Below are 26,043 nucleotides of genomic sequence, written 5' to 3'. Positions count from 1 at the left end.
TTCAGAGGTCTAGGCCATTCTCATCACGGTGGACAACATGGGGCCACACAGGCTCACATGGTGTTGGAGAAGTAGCTACGAGTTCTACATCACATCCATGGAAACCAGGAAAAGAGAGACACTGGGCTTGGCTTAGACTTTTGAAACCTCAAAACTCACTCCTCCAATGAGGCCACACCTACTCCAACAAGGACACACCTCTTAATCCTTCTCAGGTATTGCCACTTCCTGGTGACCAAGCATTCAACTATAGGAGCCTATGGGGGCATCTTTTTCATACCACACTTGGCCTCATACCCATCCCTGGAGCTGATTAGGGAAAGCATCTTCATCCCTCTGCACTCTTAAAAAACAAACCAGACCTGGAAGAGTTTTAGACAAAAATGCCAGGAAATCACAATGAGGAATCACCTGGCAGTGTTTTCATGCTACGTCTCCCTAGCTCTGTTTATGTTCTGATATTAAAGTTGAGGGAATGGAGTGATTCACAGGCTCTTTTTCCCTGACCTAAGAGCCTCTACTTCTCCCCTGCTGTGAAGGCCCTGCCCATGGCAGCATTTAGGTGTCTGTGCTCCTGCACTGTCCTCTGGTGCCTCGGTTTCCCATCGGGGGAAGATCTGGTGCTCCTCATAACCTGTTTTTCCACAGCCAGGATCCAAGTGGCATGTTTTGTCATCGAATGAAAAGAGTGTTTCTTTGTTTTTGTTTGTTTTAAGCTAGAGAAATGGCAACGATTGGGAGCTTTGAGGGGTTCCAGCCCGTGTCTCTGAAGCATGAGGGAGATGACCAACCTTTCGAGAATGACCACGTGTCCACGGAAGAGGAGGAGGAAGATCCGGGCAAGGACCGAGGACCAAGGCAGATCTCAAGACAGCAGAGTGTGACTAAATCAACGCTTTACCCCAATCCTTATCACCAGCCCTATGTTTCGAGGAAGTACTTTGCTACTCGGGTAAAAATCATGATTTTGAATTCTACTCAAAATTTCTTTTGAAACCTTACTACCTTCTCTATACCACATGTTGCCAAGGGTTACATGTTTTACACACCTCTTGTAATAGTGGCTATGATCCTCATGGTGTTGTCTTTATCTCCATTGTATGGATGAAGGGTGTAGCTTTCAGACAAGCCAGACCAATCTGTGTTTTTTATCTCTCAGACGGCATCAAGGAGATATAGTTTCTGTAGTCTCTATATATTTGAGTTTCAGTCCAGCAAGGATGCAAAAAGAACCTATAACATAATAGCTAGAAGGTAGAGCTATGAACTCATTATTTCATTGAGAAAGTCATAGACTGTGAAGTGGAAAGTGCTACTGAGGCTGAGCCAAATCTCAGGATGGATGCCAGGATGCTGATGTTACCATGGGAGCAAGAGTCTGGAACTGAAACTCTGTTTGCAGGCACCGTGCGAAGCTCAGAATTCTCACCTGAGCAATGGAGCCAGAAATGTGAGTGAACAGGGCTTGTATACCAAGCGTAAAAGGCTACTGTAATAAATTTCTAACATGGGGAATCAAGTAGAAAATACTTCCTGGATTTCTTACTTCTTTGTTGATTTTATTTTTTTGTACCTACTGATCTTCTGTGGTCCTCCACAGTTTTTATTAACATAGTAGCCATAACATGTTGGAAGAAAAACATGGGCATGTGAACCATGACAACGGTTTTCATGCATATATGGGACATCTTTTCTGTTGAAAAATACATTTTTCTCTCCCCTCTCTTCCCTCCCCCCATGCTTGGGAGTATTGTATACCAAGGCAGAGGCCAGCTTTTGGAAGTTGATTCTCAGCTTCCAGTTTGGTCTGGAGACAAGGCCCTTCTTGTGGGGCTTGCCTCTACTCTGGTGCACACTCCAGCTTCTGGCCGGTTCTCCCATTCCCATCTCCCACCTCCCAACAGGAGTGCTGGAGTTACATGTGCGCCCCACAGTACTGAGGTTTTTGTGTGGTTTCTGGAGATCACACTTAGGTTCTCTGATTCGGGTACCACTTTTAACTGATTGGTCATCTCTCTGGCTCTTCAAAATGTATTTTCCAGCTCCATATCACAAAGTAGTGGAGGTCAAGAGTTTGAGACGATTTACAAAGTGTAACGAATTCTTATGTGGTGGCTCTAAATATATACCTTTGTTTAAGATAAAGTTCTAGCTACAGCAACTGAACGTGTGAGTGCGTATGCATATGTGTGTATTTAAACATTATGTAGACTCCTATGTGCAAGGCACTTTGGTAGGTGCTATGTTATCTGCGCTTGAGTGAGTGTTTTTGCATATGTCAAGCATATGGTCTGTTTTCCAAAATATGTGAACTTTATTGAATATGCAAAGTTAAGTTGAGATGGAACTGCAAAGGAAATGTAAGCATCCTTTGGAGTCTTATGATCTAGAAATGGATGATGCCAGAGTTTGAGGAGAAAGCACAGAGCAGTGATGCGGAGTAAGGGCCTGGTGGCTGGGGCTGGTGCAGCTATGTAAGCAAGACAAAAGGCCTACGCAGCAATTTTTACACTGCTTGTGATGGCAGGGGTGCTGAAGTTGGCATAGGTAGAGCAGTTGGCTCTCTACAGTGGGAGCAGAGAATATCTTCATGGCAGAACTGAAACTCTTCTTGACTAAGTAGAACACATGGTGGTGGGGGGGGGGTGGGGGGAGGACTGACCTCTGCCACGCAATATAGTCTTACTGGCAAGTCACTTTAAAAGCTGTGCCTTTGCCAGTGAACCAGGGATAGAGGAATCTCAGGGATGAAGTCAGCTTGTAATGAACGGATACGTAGGTCTTCCTGCTGCTGCTTGCTAGCAAATGAGCCAGGACAGGGATTTGCTTGACTGGGCTGTAGTGCATAGCTACTTGAACTGATCTCCAGCAAGTAAAACAATTGATTTCATGTCTGCCTTTTGGAATGAATATGAATGTCTCGGTGGCTAACTCGTATTTGGTCACATACAGGGAAAGCAAGGCTAGACCATGTAGCTCCTCTTTAGATGAATGGACACAGCCCCAAAGCTACTACATGTGCCATTAGATATTTATAACAACTTAACAAAACTGTGGCCTTATAAGACACCATGAGGCATTCAGCGGGGAGAGAGAGAGAGAGAGAGAGAGAGAGAGAGAGAGAGAGAGAGAGAGAGAGAGATGACTCTGTAGTTAAAAGCACTTACTGTTCTTTCAGAAAATCTAGGTTTGGTTCCCAGCACCCATATGGAGGCTCACCACCACCTGTAACTCCAACTCCTGGAGATCAGACACTTTCTCTGATTCCTACAGGCAGTAGACACTCACATAGTGCATCTAAACACATGCAGGCAAAATGCTTACATAGGTAAGATAAAAATGACACTTTTTAAAAGAGTGACCAAGTTTCAAGTGAATGGAATTACCTAAGCCACACAGTGGTACAAGAGCTTCAGCTAGGTACTTCAAGTCCAGGGTTCTTCCTGGATAAAAGTTATCATTTACATAAATATTTACATGATGGTACCATATTTATCCAACCTATAGAAAGCAAACCCAAATTCTCGAGAGCTTCTGAGCATGACTAGCTTCTGAGCATGACTGTCTTTTATAGGCGTAAGTCCAGCGAGTGCCTGAGGACGCTTGGTGGACTGTGAGCGTGAGAGTCCAAGGGCATCCTGCTCCCTTTCAGACCAGAATGCTGTGTCGGTATAATAAACACACACTAACTAGAGGGAGGACAACGAAGCATCCATTGGCATTCTATGCAGATCAGCTTTTACAGTTTTAAATTTATTCTTTCATAATTTCACATAAAAAGCGCAACACATTTTAGATTATATCAACCGTCTAAATTTCCCCTCCAAGACCCCATACATGCACTACAAAATTTCACCTCTTCCTCCTTTTATCCTTGCCTTACATTTTTCTTCGACTTTTACAATCCACTGAGTCCAGTTAATGTTGCCTGTATACACACAGTGTAGAGCACCTACCATCCAGCGGAGCACCAGCAACCTACCATGGACCACACGGCTGAACAAGACTGACTTTCCCTTTTCTAGTAGCCCTCAACTGCTCATAGCTCCTCATCTATGGATGGGGCTTTGAGAGACCCTTCTTTTTCCGTGCTAGAGTGTTGCTCAGCTTGATCCTGTGTAGGTTGTGTTTAGGCGGCCACAGTTGCTATGAGTCATTAGTGCAATGGCCTTAGTGTGTCCCAACGACATAATTTTTGAAACACTCATCCTGATTTTATGGTTCTTCATCTTGACACTCCCTCAACTGCAATGCTTAATGAGCTTTGCATGTAAGAAGAATATGATACATGTGTCCCATTTACTATTTTCTCTATTAACCACATCTACTGCATTAAAATGTCTGTCTGAGGGATGAGAGTTATATTACTTTATTAGCACAAAAATTAATATTTAGGAGACAGATTGGTTTAACAAAGTAGTATTTTTAGGGCCTTTAACATACCCACCCATGAGCTCTTTGCCATGTTTACAGGCATGAGCTTCCTCCTGTTGAACAGGTCTTAAATTTGACTGAGAAGCTGTTGGTTATCCCTATATCATTTATGCCACTGTTGACCCCACTGCATAGTTCAGTCATTATTGTAGCTCACAGGGTTCATAGGTGTGTAAGACTATTGATAGATTGTCTTCTCTATACAAAGCATCTTCTAGCTCTATGAAACCTACCCAACAAAGAGGAGGTTTCAAGGTCACTGTCAGCTTGATTTCTCCATGACCTATGACCAAAGTGTATGATGCCTTTAGCAATAAATAGGATCTTACCATCAAGTTCTTGGGTGACAAAGAGCAATAAAATCAACTTGTGCTATTTTATAGGTCTCTGGCATGCCCTTAACTAAAATTTCAGAGGAAAATATTCCATACTTAGTAGAGGCATGTTCATCTAATTACCTATAAATTCTGGGGTGAACATTAACCCAAGAAACATTTTTTAAATAAACAAGAGAATGATCTAGTTTTATTAGCTTGCAAATCAAATCCAAGATGGTGTGGTTGTTAAGAAGATAGGTGTGTGTGTGTGTGTGTGTGTGTGACAGAGAGAGAGAGAGAGAGAGAGAGAGAGAGAGAGAGAGAGAGAGAGAGAGAGAGAAAGAGAGAGAGAGAGAGAGAGAGAGAGAGAGAGAGAGAGAGAGAGAGAGGAGGGGCTCAATTTCTTCACCTGAAAAGTATAAATAAAATATAAGTATTTTATTTGTATAGAGCCCTAAATGAGCTAACTTTGTCAATATTCATTTATAAACATTTCAAACATTGTTATTTTCAGTACCTCCTCTCTCTTATTTCTGCTTGCATTCACAATTCTATAAATGATAATACAAACAGCAACAAGGTGCCTGTTACCTCACCATGATCTCTAGGGCGAGTTATAAATGTTGACACAAGGGTGTGTAGCAGAGAGAAGGCTGGTTGACTTTATCAAAGAATAATTAAGTAAGTCCACAACACTTGCAGTTTCAGATGTGTGAGAGTCATCATAAAGTGATGACTTCTTAGATCTGAAGTGAGATCTCAGATGTCATGGTCCAGCTGGTGAACAAATTGGATTCTGCATTTCCGTAAACGTTCTGCCAATGCTGATGTGCTCTTGCTGTTTGACTTACTCATTTTCAATAACACAATAGTGAGTGAGATTTGACTTCCCAAGAGTGTACTAAACAGAAAACTTGGGGCTAGGACTAGTTTCCTAGCTACCTATTTATAGTACTATGATTCCATGCCATAATCACAGACAAATCGACTTACTCTAGGCCAAGAATTTCAAGTATATGCATTGCAAATTGGAAAAAAACACTGAGTGAGTGAGTAGAAGAATTTGCTACTAAAGTATTTTATTAGAAGACTTTATGGTCATCATCCAAGAAGTAGTTTGTTGATAAAAAGAATTAGAAAATGTAGTTATGCAACGTAAAAATCACAGTAATATCACAGTTCAATATTAATTAAAAAGCTACTTACATGTGCTCTTATACACTTGTGAGTGGTTTTCTTTTTGTTTTTCACACACACACACACACACATATAATTTCTGTGTGCAATTAGAGTATATATGTTAAGTATTGCTTCATATGGCCACAATATTTTTTGTGACATATTTTATTAGCGCCATAGTATTGTACAATAGGATACAATGTGTTTAACTTTAGCTGGATATTGAGGATGTTTTCTATTCATATCATCGATCTGGAAAAGAAATGTAATCATTGGCTTTCTGTGCTAGCAAAACACAGTTTTTCAGGTGCCAGGGATTGATGGCCAGGGCTATAAGGAGAAGAACGATCAATTCTGTGAGTTTCAAGAGGGATGATTTTCAAAGAATGACTGGGCATGGAAATGGGAAATCTTGAACAAACACATGGTAATTTTAGTCTCTTCATATCATATGTTATATCACATGCCTAAGTACCAGATCATAAAATAAGTTATTGACCTCTTAACCCCCTTCTGTGGTTTGCTGATCATTATCATTTTGTATTATTACATACAAAAAATTATTATGCCTTTCTGACTTAGTTTAGGCACATTTTTCTCAGGACAGTAGGACCTGGGATATCCAGTGAATTTCCTAAGGCACCTGAAAGAAGTGTTACTTGTCCAAGGTTAGCTAGCACCCCGAGGATCTTGCCAAGCCTGGGAAGATTACCTGCAATGCAGGAGTCCTGATACCACCTTGTGCTACCTGTGACCTTGGGCCATGAATGAGAAGCCCCAGAAGTGAGAGTCTAACACACTTGCTCTCAGTCCATTTGCAACCGTTTTCTCTTGTTTTTAGCATATCTGCTATTATTGCTTAGACATACCTAAAAAAAGGCCCTCATGCCTTCTGCGAACAAAAGTATCCCTCAAGGCTAATAACTTGAGGTATATTATGATAATCATCCTACTTATGGAGACTGATGTGCAAAAGCAACTTTTTATGAAAAGAACAATGCTTAGCCCACAGGGAGAAAGATATTTTTAAACTCCCTGTAGGGCTCTGTATTTGCAGATACCTTATCAGAAAGTTGAAAGCGATTTGAGATGGAGAATTATCTCTAAATTTATACTAGAGAATGTAAATTATATACAAACTAATGGGACTAAGACTATTTGATCTTTTAATATTTAATTAATGGTTCCCCGTGGCCTTTTTATAGCCTGTGTTCTATTGTGAGCAGCGAGACTTTAATAAGCAGCTTCAGGACTTCCCATTGTGTCATTGCTTCCACGACACTAATTTGGCTTTCATACTCTCTCTCTCTCTTTTCCTCTTCTCTTGCTAGAGGGTTCCCAGTGACTTGCCCTCACATTGGGAACAAATACATTTATTAGTTTTATTGTTATTGCCCGTGTGCGCTTCCATTTAGTTTAGAAAATAAACATCGCGCTGGGCAAGAGGTTGTTCCGCTACCATTGTGTTGAAACTCCTTGAGGAGTGCCGTAAAGATGATTTATTCTTTTGTGAGAGCAGAAGCGCAGCAATGATGCGATGAGGTGAATTTCCATCATTTTTTTTTTACAAGGAAATGCGCGTTGGCTTTGCCTTTACAGATCATGACCGATTTCGAGCTCATCCTCTTACTTGTGTGTTCATTACAAAACAGCCTCTATCTAGCCATCATTGGAGCTCCAGAAGAAATCTGAGCGACAGTCTCGAAGAGCAGTCCTTCCTGAGCTACTGTTTCTTTCTGCATGCACAGGGAGCTTCCTACATGGAAAACGTTAACAATGCCAAGGCCGTTGTTTGGGCCTTGCCTTTGTTTGGGTCTAACTAGTCTATATCATGGAAGTGCAAGGGGCCAGATAGGCAAGTCTTTGGAATTTCCCCAAGAAGGTGTGCTGTGCCTGGAATGAGTCGGGGCTAAAAATGGAAGAGACAACAGAGTCACTATGTGGTGAAAGATGACATACTTGATCATGGTTTCCTGTTTGCCTTTGACTTCAGTCTCAGAGCTAAGGGCTTGCTTGCACTAAGCATTTGATCCTTGAATTCTAGTATGGCTATTTCCATTTTATTTAACATAAACAATAATGAGAATGATGGAAAAGCCTGTCATTGGTCAGAGTTTGTTACTGTTTAATGTACAGGGGTCTCGTAGAATCTCCCAATAGTTAAGTTACAGTAATTACTATCATAGCAATCTAATAAATGAACTAATGAACAATGCCAAGATGACTTACCTTGGTTTCCAGATAACCATTAGGAGGATTGGGATAGACCTTGCTATCTAAGACCCAAAGTTCCCTTAAATTTTTAAATGTTTTTCTAAGTTATTAGATTTAAATTGATTAGGTTTTTAAAAAGTAAAAAAAAAAAAAGTTAATTAACTAACAATAATAAAAGATAAGGAAGCACAGTTCTCTGTTGGGGTGCATTTTGTTCTATATTGTCAAGTGGCCTGAACAATGCTCATACTGAAAAAAAAAAAAAAGAACAGTGCAGACAACATCATTGACAGAGCTGTAGAGACAATCAGAGCTTTCCATAAATAACACACGTTTAGCGCTTTGCTCTTGAAAAGGTATATAGAAAAACAGCACTCTCACAGTCTATTTGTATGTCATGTTTTCCCACCCTGAGGAAACTAACATTAGTGTATTTCATAGACCTTTTCATGGTTACTTTAGCTGTGTGTCACCAAACAAGAATATGCTTATTCCATGTATTTCTGCATAAGGAAGGTGGCCTACCTTATCCTCTCCTGTTTTACTTTTTCTTTTTCATTTACCAATCTACTTTATTACTCCTAAACCTTCATTGTGTGAGGTTATCCAAACATATCCCATAACACAGCACCCTCTTGATCTGCATTTGTATTTATCCCTCATTTATTGCTATCTACAAACAAGGCGGCAAAGAGTTCTTCACCCCATGGCATTTTGCATATGTGCACGAATTTCTGAAGTATAACTTCACAGAGGTATATCAAGATCAAATATAGATCATTCTTCATTTGGATAGATTTTACAGTTGCTTTTGGTATGGAAGATACTAAGGCTTTGAATTTTTATACATTATTATATTCATCTCCACGTACTTTTTGTGAACTGGTTGACATAAAAACATTCAACAAAATGCTTATTTTAGGACTATATGATTACTCGTCAATTCCACTTTCTTTTTTTTTTTTCTGAAAAGTATTAGTTTCACCACTGAGTTATATTTGTGAAGCTAAAATTATGTAAAGAAATTGTGAGAAAAATACCAATGTTGAGTCATCAAAGAGCACATTATATTTCAGAAAACTTCGAGAAGTGGGCCCGGAAGAGTCAGGATGTCTCACAGGAATATAAGGTTGAGTAAAGAGAGAACTGCTGGGAGATTACAGAAGTTTCCTTCCAGGGTAGACTGGCTGCCTACAGTGCCACTGGAAATGAGTAACATCAGTAGACACTTCTCTGGCAGCAGGAAGGACATATTTGAATGAAACCCCAGAAGCTGATTTTATTACACACGGCCTTTGGCGAGTACGAAGTGCCGGTGTCAGCTTTTTGACCAGCCTTTCTCAGTCCAGCAGCTGACCGTCCAACTCAAGAAGCAACTGGGTAATATGATGGAACTGGACTCGTTGGCTATAAAAGCTATGTCTGCATTTTCTTGAAGACATATGCAACTTATGGCCATCAGTGTGGCCCAGAATGTTCGCTTTAGTTCAGTCTGTTATCCAGGAAAGCCAAGCAATAAGCTAAAATCCTAGAGCTGATTATGGACAACTCTGTCACTCACTTCTCTTTAGGTGACATGAATGGTTTGCCTGGTCAGAAGGAAGCAAAGAGCAGGTGTAGGGATAAATTAATTAGGTACCTCAGACTCTGAACCATTGACATATATTGCATCTGAAGCCCCACCACTCTTTTCTTATCTAGATTCCTCTATAAGAGAGCATGTATTCTTAAAAATTTCTGATGTACTTATGTACTTATCCACAAAGTTTCTGAAATAACTGGTCTGGTATGTATCCTAGGTCAGGATTTAAAAAAAAAGATTGCCTGATGATTCTGCTATACAGTAAAGCATTGAGAATAAGTGCTTAGAAAGTATGGCTGTCACAAGTCCATGTTAATGAAGTCTATTGTCACGAGTATAGTCTTCACCCCAGCAACATCACCTGGATACATGTTAGAAATACAATCTCAGGTCCCAACCGAAGCTAACTGAATAAGAAACTGGGAGTGGTCCTAAAATGTTTCAGTATGGCTTTTGTGTACACTGAAGTTTAAGAACCCTTGAACTAGGGAAGGCATAAATTTACTAGAGAAGGGGCCAATCAGTTTCTGCACAGAACTAGCCCCACAAGTGGGAACAATTGTGTTGTGAAAATTAAGAAACTGAGGAGACCAAGAAGGCTTGTGGAGTCTGAAGCACAAACCAAAGACCGTGAGCTGGACCTAGGCCCCCTATACATATATAACCCACATATAATTTGGTCTTCATGTGGATTCCCTAGTAAGGGAAACAAGGGCTGTCTCTGACATGGTCTGCTAACTGCTTTCCATCACTTCCCCCTGGCTAGGCTGCCTTACTAGGCCATCATGGAAAAGGATGTGCTCAGTCTTGATACAACTTGATGTGATGGCTTGGGTTGGTGTGTGTGTGTGGACTTCCATTTTCTGATGACTAGGGGAGGGGGATGGAGGAAGAGGGAAGGAGGGTGGGACCAGGAGGAGAGGATGGAGGGGGGCTATGATCAGATGTAAAGTGAATAATAAAAAAAAAAGAAACTGAGGGGAGACAGTTGAGCGACTGAGTCAGCCACACTGATGGTCAGAGCATTGGAAGGAAGCTACTTTTTACATTTCACTAACATGTGCTCTTGGAATTTGAGAAGATCATATGTATTGTTGTTGTTGTAAGCTACTTTGAACTTCCTGTTAAACCTATTTCTCTGGAAAGAATGCTCTTAAAACAGCTATTTTCACTTCAGTGAGAAAGCATAGGATTTGAGAAGATAGGACCAGGTTAACATTAAAGGTCAAGTTCTCTGCCAGACAGTGAATACAATATACAATATAAGAACCACTCTTTGTCTCCTGGAGGAGGAGGAGGAAGAAGAAGAGGAGGAGGAGGAGGAGGAGGAGGAGGAGTGACCATTCTAACTAATCATAAGTGCAGAGTGTTTTCTATCCTCTCTAAGCGAAATGATTTCTTCTTCCACTCAGCCCGGGGCCATTGAGACTGCTGTGGAAGACTTGAGAGGCCACGTAGCACAGACTTCTGGAGAGACTGTTCAAGGGTTCTGGCTCCTGACACAGTGAGTATATGGCAGTGTGAAGGGAAGTGGACATTAGCTTCTTGATGTCACTGGAACAGATAGGGAGATGAGCATGCCATAGACTCTCTACTGGGTCTTGTATGTGCTGATCTCTTGACTTTTCCAACTAGAAATCGGTTTTCCTTAGCTGGTTGACTAGGCAGATTTGACCCCAGCTTTCTGGACTGGTACTCCCACCCATCCAGTACTGCAGCTGTAGCTCAGGTCTGTGTCACGGAGTAGCATTTTAGGTACCCAGCTCTGGTCTCTCTCCATTACAAGCATGCTCTCTGTAACTACATTGGGCGGTTGGTCATTTCATTCTAGGAGCAGTGGAAAGGAAGAGCAAGAAAAAGTACAGGCCGGGCGTGGTGGCGCACACGTTTAATCCCAGCACTCGGGAGGCAGAAGCAGGCGGATCGTTGTGAGTTCGAGGCCAGCCTGGTCTACAAAGTGAGTCCAGGACAGCCAAGGCTACACAGAGAAGCCCTGTCTTGAAAAACCAAAAAAAAAAATAAATAAATAAATAAATAAATAAAAATAAAAAAAAAAGAAAAAAAGAAAAAGTACAGACAACATCTTATATATAGTCTGCTTTCTAGGTAGAGTACGGACAGTAGTACTAGGGAAGTCATGTAGAGTAGGGAAGGCAGGCCACTGGTGAGAGTTAGGATAGGAACCAACTGAACACACAGACTTTATTGCTTGTGTAATGCCATCCTTCACCTTTAAGACTTCCCTTAGCAGAAAGAGCTTCCCTTGTGAACACCGCCATGCCGATGATTATCTTCCTACCCCATCTTAGAAATTGCACTGCCTGTGACCTTTCACACATTGAGTGATACCGATTAAAAAGCAAAAGGGAATGTTTGTCTATGGGACCCCGATATTACCCGGAGATGTGTTTCAAACAGCTACCTCCTTTCGTGATGGCTCAGTGAACACTGTTTGCATGCACTGTTGAGATAAGCATTTCAGTAACCCAGGGGTCATTTCGGCTGAAGGAAGAAATGTCTCCTTGTTTCCCCTGGAACAAAGCAGCTTCTCTTGCTGAGTTTCCAGAAAAATATCTTTGAAGGTTTAACCATCTAGGCTGAGAAAATGGAGTCCGCAACAAGCAGGAAGGAGAAACAGAGCATTTTACCATTTTACATGATTTACTATTTTTACACCATTCTTTCAAACAGCTTCCCAGAACAGAATGAAACACTAACTCTTTTTTTTTTATGTTTCTAATCGTTGTGTCTTTATTTATAATATGAGACTAATATTCATATCTGAAATGGTTTTGAGAGGGCAAAATAAGATGCTACTGCAAAATTCTTGAAGAAATTCCTCCTGATTTTCATTCTTCTTGTCTCCATCTTTCTTCCACTTTCTCCTTCATTCATTTATATCGTATGCGTATCTATAATCTCTGAGTTATCACTAAGGGAAAGAAAGCCTATTCATTTGGACAAATCTACAATTCATTTCCCTTTCCTGTTCCCCATTCAAACAGAGAGCCATGCTTGACCTATGAAAAGAAAAACCTGCTTTGGGTAGGGAAGTTAGGCACTCAGATTCTGGAGAACTTGAATTTGGCACCACGGCAAAACTACAGCAACATTTACAAAGCTGGCAAACACTACAGACCATAGTTTCATTCCATAGTCCATCACTATGTGGACTGCCTCAACTTAAGGCAATGATGGAAAACTCAGGTGGGCCCTGCTTTTTACCATTAGCATCGTGATAATGTAGTACTAGTCTGCCATTCAATTCAGAGAGGCTGTGTTTTCCCTGGTGGCAAGTGGGAAAGTTTGCATATAAAATTTTAGAAATGTTTTGAAGGTGGAAGCTGTGTGTTTGCAGGGCCTGTTCTGGGCTTGTGGCTGAGACAGCCCTTTCTGGTTCTCCCCCCATCTTGCCTATGTTGAAAGGTAAGAAAACTTCTGCCTTGGTCCTGTAATAGCCTGCTGTGCCCTCTGTCACAGAAGATTAGCATGTTGCTACTGCAGAGGAGAAATGCTAAGAACTGCGATGTTTATCACAGGGCTTTTATTGAAGGATGCGTTTGGAGTTGGGATCTGAGACTGATAACTGTCTCATCTGGGCTTTGCGGGTCTTCGCACGCCATTGTGTGTAAGAAAAATCAGCAGCAGCTCTTGGTTTGGACCTGGGAAACTGGTGGATTGACTGGGTCACTGTCCAGAAGGCAATGTAGTCATGCTTCATTGAAGTTCTGTAGGAAACACTAGAGGAAGCATGCTTACAACTCCTTTAGGTCCTTCCCTAAACATTGTCATTTATCATTTATAAAATTAAGGACAATTCTGGGGGAAAATGTGTCTAGAGTGTCCACACAGGAAGGTTGGGTAGGTCATTCTGCATACAGATGCAAACACTGTCATTAGAGCTGGGAAGGAGCCTAGCTTGACAGTTTCTTGTAGGAGGGCTTCTATATAAATCAAAGGGAATGAAAACGTGTTAGGAAGACTGTCTTCCACATTAATTCCAGTGAGTCCCTTATGATAATCTGAACTGCTATGGATTTAGTATTCAGTAACACTAGAAATACGAGTTGAAGGCTTTTGGGAAGAGGATGTAGACAATGGCCAGAGAAGCTGAGATGCTGAACTGTAGAGGGGGCCATAAAATCCATTTAGATCCCAGATTTGCTAAAAATTTCACAAGTACTTGAGGCAGACTGTTAAGATGTAGGCTCTCAGCCATCCTTTTAAGGGGATTTTTATGCCTGTACAGTTGTAAAGACAAAATGATTCTTGTTTCAACATTTCTTCCTCTTTCCATTCTCCTTCTTGGCCCCTTTTTTAAAAAAAAAGGGTGGGGGACGTTTTAAAAACTTGTGTACATCCTTTCAGAAGAGCTCCATTAAGGCGACACCATGAACATCTTGACACTCCGTGGTGTCTCAGACAGTGTGGCACCACAGCAATGAAGACTCTTCAGTACAGTGTACTCCGTGTCTACAGTGATGCGAGAGGCAGAGGAGATGAGCCCTTCCCTCCACACGCAAGTGTGGACGGTGCAAGAGACTGTTCTCATTCCTAAATAAGAAGACCCACTAATCGTGGCAGAGGTCAGGCAATTCTCCCTCTTCACCTTTGTGAAAAACATTTAGAAAATGCTTCATTACCTGCTTTCCCCCCCAACCTACCCAGTTATTATCTCAGGTCTTTGGTATGATAAGCATATGAAATCTAATGAACTTTCTGTGTCAGGCACCCAGACGGTAGAGCATGTGTAAAATTAAACCACACCTCTACTGTCTGAAGTGAATGAGTGACTATAAAATTAAAAAAGACTTGGGTATGGGTCCTGTTTTCTAGTTCCTATAAGAGTAGATGCACAAAAACAAATAAGGTTTACTTTTTACATTTTTATTTTTTTGAGACAGGGTCTTATCTGTAGCCAATAATAAACTTGAAACAATAATGGTATTGTCATTATTGTACCAAAATAAATACAGGGGAACCAGCTGGCTTGATTTTAATCCTCCTGCCTCCACTTTTGGAGTGCTGGAATGCCAGGTATGTACTTCTACACTTGCCTTCATCTTTTTTTTTCTCCCTCAACTAATAGATTTGATTCAGTATGTTGTTTAGTCCATTAGAAATTTAATCTCATGGAAGAAACACATCCTCTGTCAGTTTTTGTAATATGTTAATCGAGCTAGTCTTTGTGTATGTTGCTAAGGATGGCTATACTTTAATAATTACATTTAATTGAACACTTAAGATGTAGAACACATTGTGTGTGATAAGTGCTGTCCTTGCATTTGCCAGTGAAAAGATGTAATCCATGTAATTTTGAGGTACTGCTCTCAGCATTTTCCTTACATTGTTCCTAGTTATCACGTAGCTTTTGAAAGCCACTTGGATGCTTAGCTTATTTATTTATTTATTTATTTATTTATTTATTTATTTATATTTTTTAGCCATTTATTTCAAACCACCAGTGGGTACAAGGATTAAGAGTCTATTTTTTAACATCAAAACCCTGAGCCAAGGATGCTGGTAAAGAAAGCCTTTGACTGGAAGGACATTACAACATTGCACTATTTGAAAAACCAAAACCAAAACCAAAAACAAAAAAAAAACAAAAAAAAATTCAGGGGCATTTCTGCAGCCTTTTAAAGTGTGGGCATTTCTGCAGCCTTTTAAAGTGTTCTTCCTGTAGGTTTCACAGTAACAGTCCAAATAAAGGAAGCCTCTTCCAAGTAAGAAAAGGATTTCAGGCTCAGAAGAGGACCCTAGTGTGGTGGTTTGAATAGGTATGGCCCCCATAGACTCATGTTGGCCCATAGGATGTGAGTGGTGCTATTAGAAGGTGTGGCCTTGTTGGAGTAAGAGTGACCTTACTTCAGAACGTGTGTCATTCTTATAAGCTGGAGACTGTCCAGTGTGTCTCAGTCTTCTTCATCCTGTGGATCAAGATGTAGAGCTCTCAGCTCTTCCAGGACCATGTCTGTCCACGTGCTGTTATATTTCCTAGCATAACAAGAACGGACTAAACCTCTGAACTGTAAGACAGCCCCAATTAAATGTTTTTCTTTCTAAGAGTTGCCACGGTCATGATGTCTCTTCAGAGCAATGAAACCCTAACTAAGCCACTTAGCATTATAGTAGAGTTAAGGTTCATTCTGCCATGACTTTGGCTAAAATACTCTCTATGCGTACCTTGGTGTTGTTGGGAAGCCTCGTGATGGGCAGAGACCACTTCTTCCATATGTAGCATCCCTTCAAGAACCCATCATGGCTCCTCCAGCAGAGACGTGGTTGGAATAATGAGAATTCTTTGGTTGGTTAAGTGAAGGTGTGCAGGTCATCTCTGTTGACTTACAAGTTTTCTCAGACTAGCTCCCCCTGGGTCTTTAAATCAAACACAGGCAGGAGGGCCATTGAGATGACCCAGCAGTAATGTGCTTGATGCAAAGCCTAGCTACACGAGTTCAATCTAAGAACTCACACTGTTGGGCGGAAAACCAACTCCTGCAAGGTGTCCTTGGACCTCCACATGCAGGCCGTGGCGCATCTGCAGGTATTCGTGTTCCTGCATGTGCACATGATAAACAATAACAAAGCATTTTAAATAAACATGGAGGCAAAGCAACAGTAGCCAGGGGGAAAAGAGTAAGATGAGAACAGGTGAGCAGATGCCCTGTTTTCCCCAACAATTGACTCTATGGGCCATGCCCATGCACAGAACTGCAAGGCATGTGGCCTCCTTCACACCTGCTCTGCTCAAGCAGTCATCAAGGGCAGGACCATGTGAATTGCTGGCTTTCTTTTATGGGTGAAGAAATCCAGAGATTAAATGACCTGTTCAAGAGCAACCACTTATTAAAGGTCAGAGGAGAGTCTGACTTGGTGACAACCCTCTCCTTGGCCTTGCTGTCTTTCCATTACGCTGCTCTCGGGGCCTTTAGTGATTTTTCACTCCCCGGACACAAAGATCACTGCAGTTTAAATTGGTTAAATGATCTTTGTGCCGGTGTCTGGGTTCTTGGTTGATTGTCTTTTGTTTGCAGGGAAGGAGGTCAGGGGTTCAGTGGGCAGGATTAGAGAGCTCTTCGTCTTCCCTCTGCGCACCGTTCTCTGCATGTGCTGTTCATTTGACTTTATTTAGTCTTTGCCCAGAAACAACTGAAATAGTCAAATGCCTGGAGGGGATGGTGAGTGATGCTGATGGAGGAAAGCCAGCCACACTTCCATCTTGTCACAGTCTAATTATGTTATAAGGATTGCAAAACGGCCCAGTGATTGAAAATACAGCTAACAGCCATTAAAGGGGAAAAAAGACCAGAAAACTGGAAATTGTCGATTTCTAATCCTTTATGACCACAAGGCACTAAAGAATAGAAAGGCTATGCCAGGTCCCACTCTAGGCTGCTTCTTTTGTTCAGCAGTGTTCGCCTTCCGTACACTTGAGTGGACTTGAGACTCCTGTTGGCAAATCTGTGGTCCAGAGGTCAGTAGCATTTGCATCACCTGAAGCTTGATAGCAATGTGACCCTCAAGTCTTACCCCAGACCTACCACTGAACCTGAACTTGCATGTTTACAGGATTCCCACGCACACTAACTCTGGGAAGCCTAGGTCTCTGTCCAGAGATCAGGTGCTCACTCCATCCCTACCTCCCATTATCCCCTTTAGAAGTCAATTTTCACATCGTCGCATACTCCTGATGTTAGGCTTTGGCCTCGAAACTGTACTCACCTAGTTTCCTCTTTTGCATGTTTCTTCCATGTAGCAGCCTATAGTTTTGCGGTCTGTGCTGGCTAGACTTATGTCAACTTGACACAAACTGTTGTCATCTGGAGAGGACGGAACTTCAGTGGAGAAAGTGTCTCTGTAAGATTGGGCTGTGGGCCAGTGTGTAGAGCATTTTCTTAATCAGTGATTGATGGGGGGAGGGTCCAGCCCATTGTGGGTGGCGCCACCCCTGGGCTAGTGGTACTGGGTCTTATAAGAAAGCTGACTGAGCAAACAATGTTGAGCAAGCCAGTAAGCAGCATCCCTCCATGGCCTCTGCATTAGCTTCTGTCTCCTGGTTCCTGCCCTGTCTGAGTTCCTGTCTTGACTTCCTTTGATGATGAACAGTGATGTGGAAGTGTAAACAGAATAAACCCTTTTCTCTCCAGCTTGTTTTTGGTCCTGGTGCTTCATAGCAGCAAAAGAAACCCTCACTAAGAACCGTCCATTTGGAGACCTCAAGTCCACAGAACAGTTCCATATTAAGTCAACCAAAATAATCTCGTCTCCTTTCCTTGCACTCACTTTCTATCATGCAGTTCCACTCACTGTGCACACCACGGAGACAGCAGTGTGGGGCACACTTAGGAGAGTGAATGCTCCCTGGTATGGCTCAGAACGCACCTAACTGAATGCTGATAGAATCCTCCACTGACACTACCAGGGCCCATGGAGGACCTATCTCCAAGTGCCTGGGCCTCCAAGCAACTGAAGCCTAGAACACTTGACTTGTCCTTGGGTGAAGGCAACGAAGCTGAAAAGCACCTCAAATCTATCAAGATCTTAATGACCTGTGGCAGGACTCTGGCAGTAACAAAAGTGCCTCTGTTGCCAGAATCCATTTGTCCTGGTGGGTGTTTTCAACAGTCACTTAATTAGACACATTACTTTTCTCTATAAATTCTCCATGGTGGCAACCTCATCCAGATAGCTAATGTTCCCTGAGTGACCTGCATTATAGGACAGCGAGAGCGTTTAGTTACTGCAGTCACAACTGAACTTGAGAGTGTTTGATTTCCCGAGACTGCAAGCAATTAGGGAGAGCTCAGAAAAGAGCCGAGAGGCGAAAGAAGTCTGATGCTTCTAAGTGTCTAGCTCACTTACTTCTTAGCTATCCTATGTGGCTGTACGCGTCTCTTGTGTTCACTGCGTCTCAGCTTTATCATTTCTAAAAGGAAGATGTTACAAAGGCTATTTCAAGGATTAAGTTACCTGGATAAGTTCAATGCTAAGAACTTTTGTTGCCTGTCCCATATAAAAGTTGTATTTTTTATTTTTATTTACTAATATTCCCTCATTTGTAGACCAACTTATCCACTTGCTGGGCCCTTTCATTAGTTAGACTCTTCCTTAACTGCAGCAACATGTAAGAAAAGGTCCCCAGCTCTTCAGAGCTCGCAGCCTTCTGACAGAGAAGGACAGATAATGAAGCCACGCCAGAATAAGTCCCACACTGGAATAAGAAGTCCCACACGAGATTCTATGACAACCCCCTGGAGGCCACTGCTTTGAGTAAAGGGAATGGCCAAGGATAAAGAAGGAGCAAAGATTTTTTTTTTTAATGACAGGAAAAAAAAAAAAACAATGTTTCTGAAAAATGGAGAGATCATGTACAAAGTACAGAGACAAGCTCTGGAAATCAGGATCGGTGCCATGCATATCCAGGTTAGACCACACCACACTGAGAGAGCCTGGGACAAGCTGGAGAAAAAAAAAAGGACCCAGAGAGCAAAAGAGTTCTGAGGGCTCGACTAAGCAGGTGAACTGTCTCTTCCAGAGCAGCCACACACTGGCTACCCACAAGCTGTTTCTAACCTGTCTCTTTGTTAGACAGGATGTATACTCCCAGGACTGCAAGTGCCTTGCCTGTCCCCACTCCTTCACTGTCCCCTCCCCACCCTCCTGATGTAACAATGGTTTAAAGTCATCTTTCACCTACTTATGAGATCCAATTATACATTGCTTCCTACAACATGGTCTGTGACCTCTCCTAGGTACCTTTGCACCAGTTGTGGTAATCATTTATAATAAAACCGTGACATTATTATTTGAGCTGGTTTGATGTGTATATTGCTGGTATGTTTCTTTCATTAGTGAGCATATCAAGCAATTCTCTCCCTCCCCCCCCCCAATTTTATCAAATAGGGTGTTGGCGTTACTGGGAACACATTTGTCTCTGAAAAGAACTGACCAAAAATTAAGTTTACTTAAACTTAATTTTGATTATTTAGAAACCTACCAATACAACTTTCCTGAAAAAAAGTTTTCAATTGCTATTGAGGTTTTTAACACTTAGGAGACATCACAGCTGCTATTTTTAAAAGTATCATTGTTTCCACTGGGTCCAGTGGGTGTTACAAATGTCTTGTCATAGGAAAGACAGGGTGAATAAGGGAACAATAAGCAATGTAAAAAATTTTTTTAAAAGAATAACAACAAGAAGAAGACTCTGCTCACTATGGTCTATTCAATAATCTGACTTTCCAAGATCGATCGATCGATCTATCTATCTATCTATCTATCTATCACATAGAATTGATAGTTAATTTAAGACTTATTATATATTTAATAATAATTTAAAATTATAAATTTAAAACTTGGAGTTCTGAATAAAGAAAATGATGAGACAAAGAGGGTTATAATAGGTAGTGAATAAATCCAACACACTAAGAAGACATAGCTATCTAAATATGTGTGGAGCAAACAGCAGAACTGAGACTATGTGGAGTAGAAATTAATAGAACTAAAAGCAGAGACAATCCATGAGTGCAGATAGAAATCTCAACATTCTCTCGATAATTGATTCAATTGGACAGAAAATTAGCAAGATTTAAAATAACTGGATAAGCAGTGGTGATCAGAGCCTTACCAACATTTTATAGATTCCTCAATGTGATAGAACCCACATTCTTCTCAGGAATACACATAGCACATGCTGTGGCGCACCAAATCCTGAGCCACAAAAGAAATGCAACCTAATTCAAAAGAAGTAAAATATCGTCTAGACTGTTTGCTGCCTGCATCAGTTGGAGGAGAAATCAAGACCAGAAAGATTTACAGGACAATATTTGAATGCTTGGAAGCCAATTAATGTACTTTGGAGTCATCAGGACATTGCATTGAATGGAAACACAGCATGTGCCTTATGTATGGGATGATGTGAAATGGCCACAGGGGTAGTCACAACCCATCAGGAGTTGTACCCAAACTAGACAAGAGAAGGACCCACATCAACTGAAGACGCCTCAGATCTGTGACCTAAGCTCCCACTTCAGTGAACTCTAGGTGGAAGAGGAGCAAGTACAAAGCTAGAAGACAAAAGGAAACAATGGAGACTGCAGCCGAAATCAGTTTTTAAAAACTACAGAGAGAATTAATTAAATAAAAGGCAGTTTTCTAGAAGGATCAATCAAACTGCCAGCTTCTGGTAGGATGAAAAATAAGAGAGGATTACTAACACCATCAGTGAAAGAGTGGGTGGGTGCAGCTGGGGGATGGGCAGGTGGAAGGAGGGGGCTTGGGTATGGCGGTGTGCCAACATGGGACTTGCAAACAATAAAGAAAAAGGAAGGAATCACAGCTCACAACTCTACCATGTAAGCTTATTAACTTATATTTTTAACTTAAAAAAGATCACATAAACTACAAAAGCTCAATGAACACAAAATAGAAACTTCGGGGTGGGGGGAGGGATAGTTCTGTAACAATTAAGAAATTTAATTTTTAATTAGAAATCTTCCCCAAAAGAAATGTCAAGGCCCAGATGTCCTCATCTTCCCCCTGAGAATTGTATTAATTGTTCACACAAAAAAGTGAAAACCAGCTGGGCGTTGCATGCCTATAATCCTAGCACCCAGGGAGGCAGAGTCTTAACATTTCTGCATCAGAATTAACTTGGTCATATTGTATAATCAGTACGTTCTTTAATTTGGCCTGTAACTACTTTTATTGATAAATTTTGTATCTAGATACATCAAGCACATTGGCCTACGGTATTAATTTTGTTCTTATCTCGATTGGGTACAAAAATGTTTGGCTTCATAGGATGGGGTGGCTAGTTTTCCATCCAGTTCTAGTTAGAAGAACATTAGCATTATCTATTTAAAGATATGATAGGGACTCAGCAGTGAATTTATCTGGTTCTGGGATTTTACTTCTTGGGGATCCCCTTAATACTTCTTCCATCACATTACTGGGTATAGGGTACATTGTTTATATCAACTAGGTTTAATTGACTATATCATGTGAGTCCATTCCAATTTACTGGAATATGAATTTTCAAAATATACATGGCTATTCTTGGTTGCTAACTTGACTACCCATGGAACTAACTAAAGCCCAAGTGCCTGGGTATACCGGTGAAAGACTTTTTCCTTATGAAATCATTTGAAGTGGGAAGACACACCCTTTGTCTCGGTCACACCCCCTGGTGGCAGCATATATGAAGGACATGGAAGAAGGACACCTTTGCTCTTTGTCTGCTCATTAATGCTAATCCTTTATATGCCTCTATGGAAGAGCATGATTTCACCACATATGGCCAGTCCCTCTGACTGTATCCATCCTGAACTCATGAGAGCTTTACTCATGACCTTTCTTAACCTTCAGAGTGTAAGTTGCCTGTTGCATGAGGCTTTGGTCCATCTCATATATCAGCTCCATCCTTTCAGGTCGTACCGCCTCTAGAGTAGTGACAGCCATCACACTTGGTTATTTTTTTTCATTAGATTTTTTTTTGTTGGTTTTGTTTTGTTTTGTTTTGTTTTGAGACAAAGTTGTCCTGGAACTCACACTGTAGACCATGCTGGCCTTGAACTCATAGAGATCTGTTTGCTTCTGTCTCTCAAGTGCTGGGATCAAAGGCGTGTGCCACCACCACCCAGCTATTTTATTTGTTGTTTCTGCTTGAATGTAATGCTTGCTTGGTACTGTCTTCAATTACTAATATTCTTTCTCCTATTTTACCTAGTCTTAATGTTTGTTTTCACTATACTTTTTATAGTTAACTATGCTTTTTATTATCAACATTTCTATATTTTAAAAAATCTTTAGTTGCTCTTTCTTTCTTTTTCTTTTTTAATTGGTATACCAAGCTTTCTCTTCGGCTTGTGACCCTCCCCACTGCATGCAGATGGAGAATAGAGGAGGTAGCAATAACAAAAGCAAGTTTGGCAGTAAACCAGGTACCAAGGTGTAGTAAAAAGGCAACTAGAAAAATCAACTGCATCTTCAAATAGGGAAGGAAAACCAGGACACTATGAGAATGAGCTAGGATTTTGTTGCTGTTTGTTTTAGTTTTATTTTTTGAGACAGACTTTCTCTGTGTAGCCCTGGCAGTCCTGGAACTCTTTTGTAGACCAGGTTGGCCTTAAACTCACAGAAATCTGTCTGCCTCTGCTTCCTGAGTGCTGGGTTAAAGGCATGCACCACCCATGCCCAGCAAACTGGGATTTTTTAAATTATTAAAGTTGATGTTTTGCCTTAGATTGACAAAGGAGCAAAAAAAAAATCTCATGGTGTCTCCAATCTGGTACTTCAAGTCCCATTTTCTTATTGTGGAATTTCAGCCCTTGGCTACATCTGATTAGACTCAGGGTCTAATCCCTGCCTGTGACCCGAAGCGACAGTTCACATGAATGAGCTAATCTGTATCAAACAGAATTCTCTCTCTAGAGGATTTGAGGGGCAGAGGCTCAGGTCTGCACAGGAATTAATTGAAGATTAGAGTTGAGGCATGAAAAGTGACCCCCAAGCAGCGGGAACAGACAGGTGTGAAAGAAGCACAGATGTTTTGGTAGAAATTGCCTCGAAAAGAGCAGAACTGCCCACCCCTGGCTCCTTGTGCCTTTCCAGGTCCCAAGGAGGCTAGCTGTGTTGTGGTTCCTATTCTTGGATTCCAGTTGGATTCCCCACGTATTTTTATAGCACCTACCCTTCTCCTGGGTATGACTGGTTCAGACTGTGGTTTCCATACCCAGAGAGCCATAATTAGTAGACTACGGTGAGCAGATATCTTTCGCCTTTGGATACATGGGAAACAGTGGAGGAGGAGAGATGTGCACATTTGTTCTGTTCTTTGCTTCTGTTCTTCTCTCCTTCAAGCGCCTAACCATGGGGTGGAGTTCTTGGCTACTGCCCACGTGAATTCCTTAAAGACAATTCAGGGGAGGAGAGGATTCTCCAGGGGTTGGACCTCTTCTGTGCTCCTGGTGTGCTGGAGATGACTTGAGCGATTTAACATCTATTCATTAATTTTGTTGGGGGAAAATAAAGACTAGGGTGTTCCCAGATCCTTCTTTTTTGTGTAGCTATTACAACGATGCTGTCTTTTTGGTGATAGCATTGTGGGCAGGGCAGAATTGTCTCATAGTGTAGAAAACATAAAAGGACAAACAAGTAGGTGGAACATATACCGACTGGGATAGCCATCACACGTACTAAACATGCTGTTGCCTTGGTCACTTCGTGTTAGATCCACACCACTCTATTGAGGCCAACTCCTGCATCTGTAAAATAAGCTATTGTAGGCATGTGATGTGAAAAGTACTAACACATTTCAATGAAATTGCAATTACTTCTGTCTGTGATCTGGTCCTTGCTTAACATCTCCCCCCCTCCCTCCCCCACCTTCCTTGCGTCCTTTATGGACTTCGTAGAACCTCTCCACTGAATTCTGCTCCCACAGATGGTCTCCAGACTCTGTTTTAAGTTTTGTTTTTACTTTACGTGTATCCAGCGTTTTTGCCTTCATGTATGTATATGTACCACATGCTTGACTGTTGCCCATGGAGACCTGCGTGCCAGGTGCCTGGAACTCAAGGAGTGAGCCATCACATGAGTGCTGGGAAGTGAAGCCGGGCCCTCCACAAGAGAAGCAGTGCACTGTACTGCTGAGCCATCTCTCCAGCCCCACATCAGTCCGATTCGCCAGAACTCTTTACTCTCATTCATCTGTCTCTTCCTGATCGTAAGTGCAGGAAGCATAAGGGTCCGTTTGGTTCATCACTGCCGTTCTAAAGCCCATAACTGAACAATTCGAGATTGGTAAGGGTAAGACGTATTTCTGACCCAGTTTAACAGTATGGCTTCTTTTCATTTTTTAAAATATATTTTATTAATTTATTCATATTACATCTCAATTGTTATCCCCTCCATGGTATCCTCCCATTCTTCCCTCCCTCCCATTTCTCCCTTACTCCCGTCCCCTATGACTGTGATTGAGGGGGACCTCCTCCGCCCTGTATGTGCTTATAGGGTATCAAGTCTCTTTTTGGTAGCCTGCTATCCTTCCTCTGAGTGCTACCTGGCCTCCTATCCAGGGGAAGTGGTCAAATATGAGGCACCAGAGTTTGTGTGAAAGTCAGTCCCCACTCTCCATTCAACTGTGGAGAATTTCCTGTCCATTGGCTAGATCTGGGTAGGGGTTCGGAGTTTACTTCACGTATTGTCCAGAACCTGGAAACAGTATGGCTTCTTAAAAGAAATTCTTCATTCCATGCAGTAGGAAGTTCGAGCGCAAATCAGTATCAATCAAATTCTCTTTTGAGACATAACCCTGAACTGCTTGCTGCCTCATGCCTGCTTAGCTATGCTCATGTTCCAGTCGGCTGTTGGCTGATCTGGTTTGGTCAGGCTATGTAAATGGATGGAGCATGGCTGCTTCCATCGATGCTCTCACTGGCTTCCAGCTGCTCCACTCCTGAGCTTTCAAAGCAGCCCACGCCAGCCACCTTTAATAATGGGAATTTCACATATGGCTTACATATGAATTCAAAGCAACTCAAATATGACATCTAGTATAATGGATATAAAAAACACCCATGCAAGACAAACAGGCGAGCACACAGAAGCTTGCCTTCTACACATGGGATTAGTAAATATTCCTTTGACATATAAGGAAGTTGGAAATAGGTATTTTGTGTACCTGAAAAAGATCAACAGGCTTGAGATATTCTCTCTTTTAGTGAATTTGACTTAACCATTCACTAATTGGTTTGTTAATTCAATACACATTTCATCAGTTTTCAAGGGATTTGGAAATTGTCTCCACTGTGATTGTATTACTAATCAATTATAATTAAGTAATTCACATGTGTTTTGTGTTTCATTATGGTCTGTGTATGGAGCATTTCTGATCCTCCTAACATCCCTATGAGGCACTTAGATAACATGGTAGGATTATCTTCCTTTGGCGATGTGGAACTTGAGTCTCAGAAAGAAATAGTTACTTTGGTATGACCTTTTTCCCCCCTGAGACTGGATTTCTCTGTGTAACAAGAGTCCTGGCTGTCCTGGAACTCTCTTTGTAGACCAGGTTGGCCTTGAACTAACAGTGATCTGGCTGCCTTTGCCTCCTGAGTGCTGGCATTAAAGGTGTGTGCCACCATGCCCGGCCTTTTGGCATGTGTCTTAACAGCTGACACAAGGCAGAGCTGCACCTTCAATGATGGGCAGCAGTCTAGAGAGATGGTCCCTCCTCAGGAACCCAGCAGTTGTGAAGCAGACCTGAAGATAAAGATTGACTTGTTGCTATCACCTGACTTCCTAAGAGTCTTG

General features: G+C 41.6%; 1 protein-coding gene across 2 annotated transcripts in view; it reads left to right on the top strand.

The window, feature by feature from the left end:
• Nucleotides 1-26,043, top strand: part of TPRG1 (tumor protein p63 regulated 1) — a 135,513-nt gene that overhangs the window by 35,288 nt on the left and 74,182 nt on the right. For both annotated transcript variants that reach the window (XM_084802541.1, XM_084802540.1), the window contains exons 2-3: nt 717-952; nt 11,139-11,230. In XM_084802541.1, the coding sequence (XP_084658667.1) occupies nt 725-952; nt 11,139-11,230 (320 nt within the window). In that variant the 5' untranslated portion in view covers nt 717-724. The remainder of the gene's footprint in view (nt 1-716; nt 953-11,138; nt 11,231-26,043) is intronic.

Source organism: Acomys minous, assembly GCF_964271855.1.
Source record: "Acomys minous genome assembly, chromosome: 11".
Classification (NCBI taxonomy): domain Eukaryota; kingdom Metazoa; phylum Chordata; class Mammalia; order Rodentia; family Muridae; genus Acomys; species Acomys minous.
Note: the sequence above shows the minus strand (reverse complement) of the source record. Positions and strands in the feature narration are given on the sequence as shown.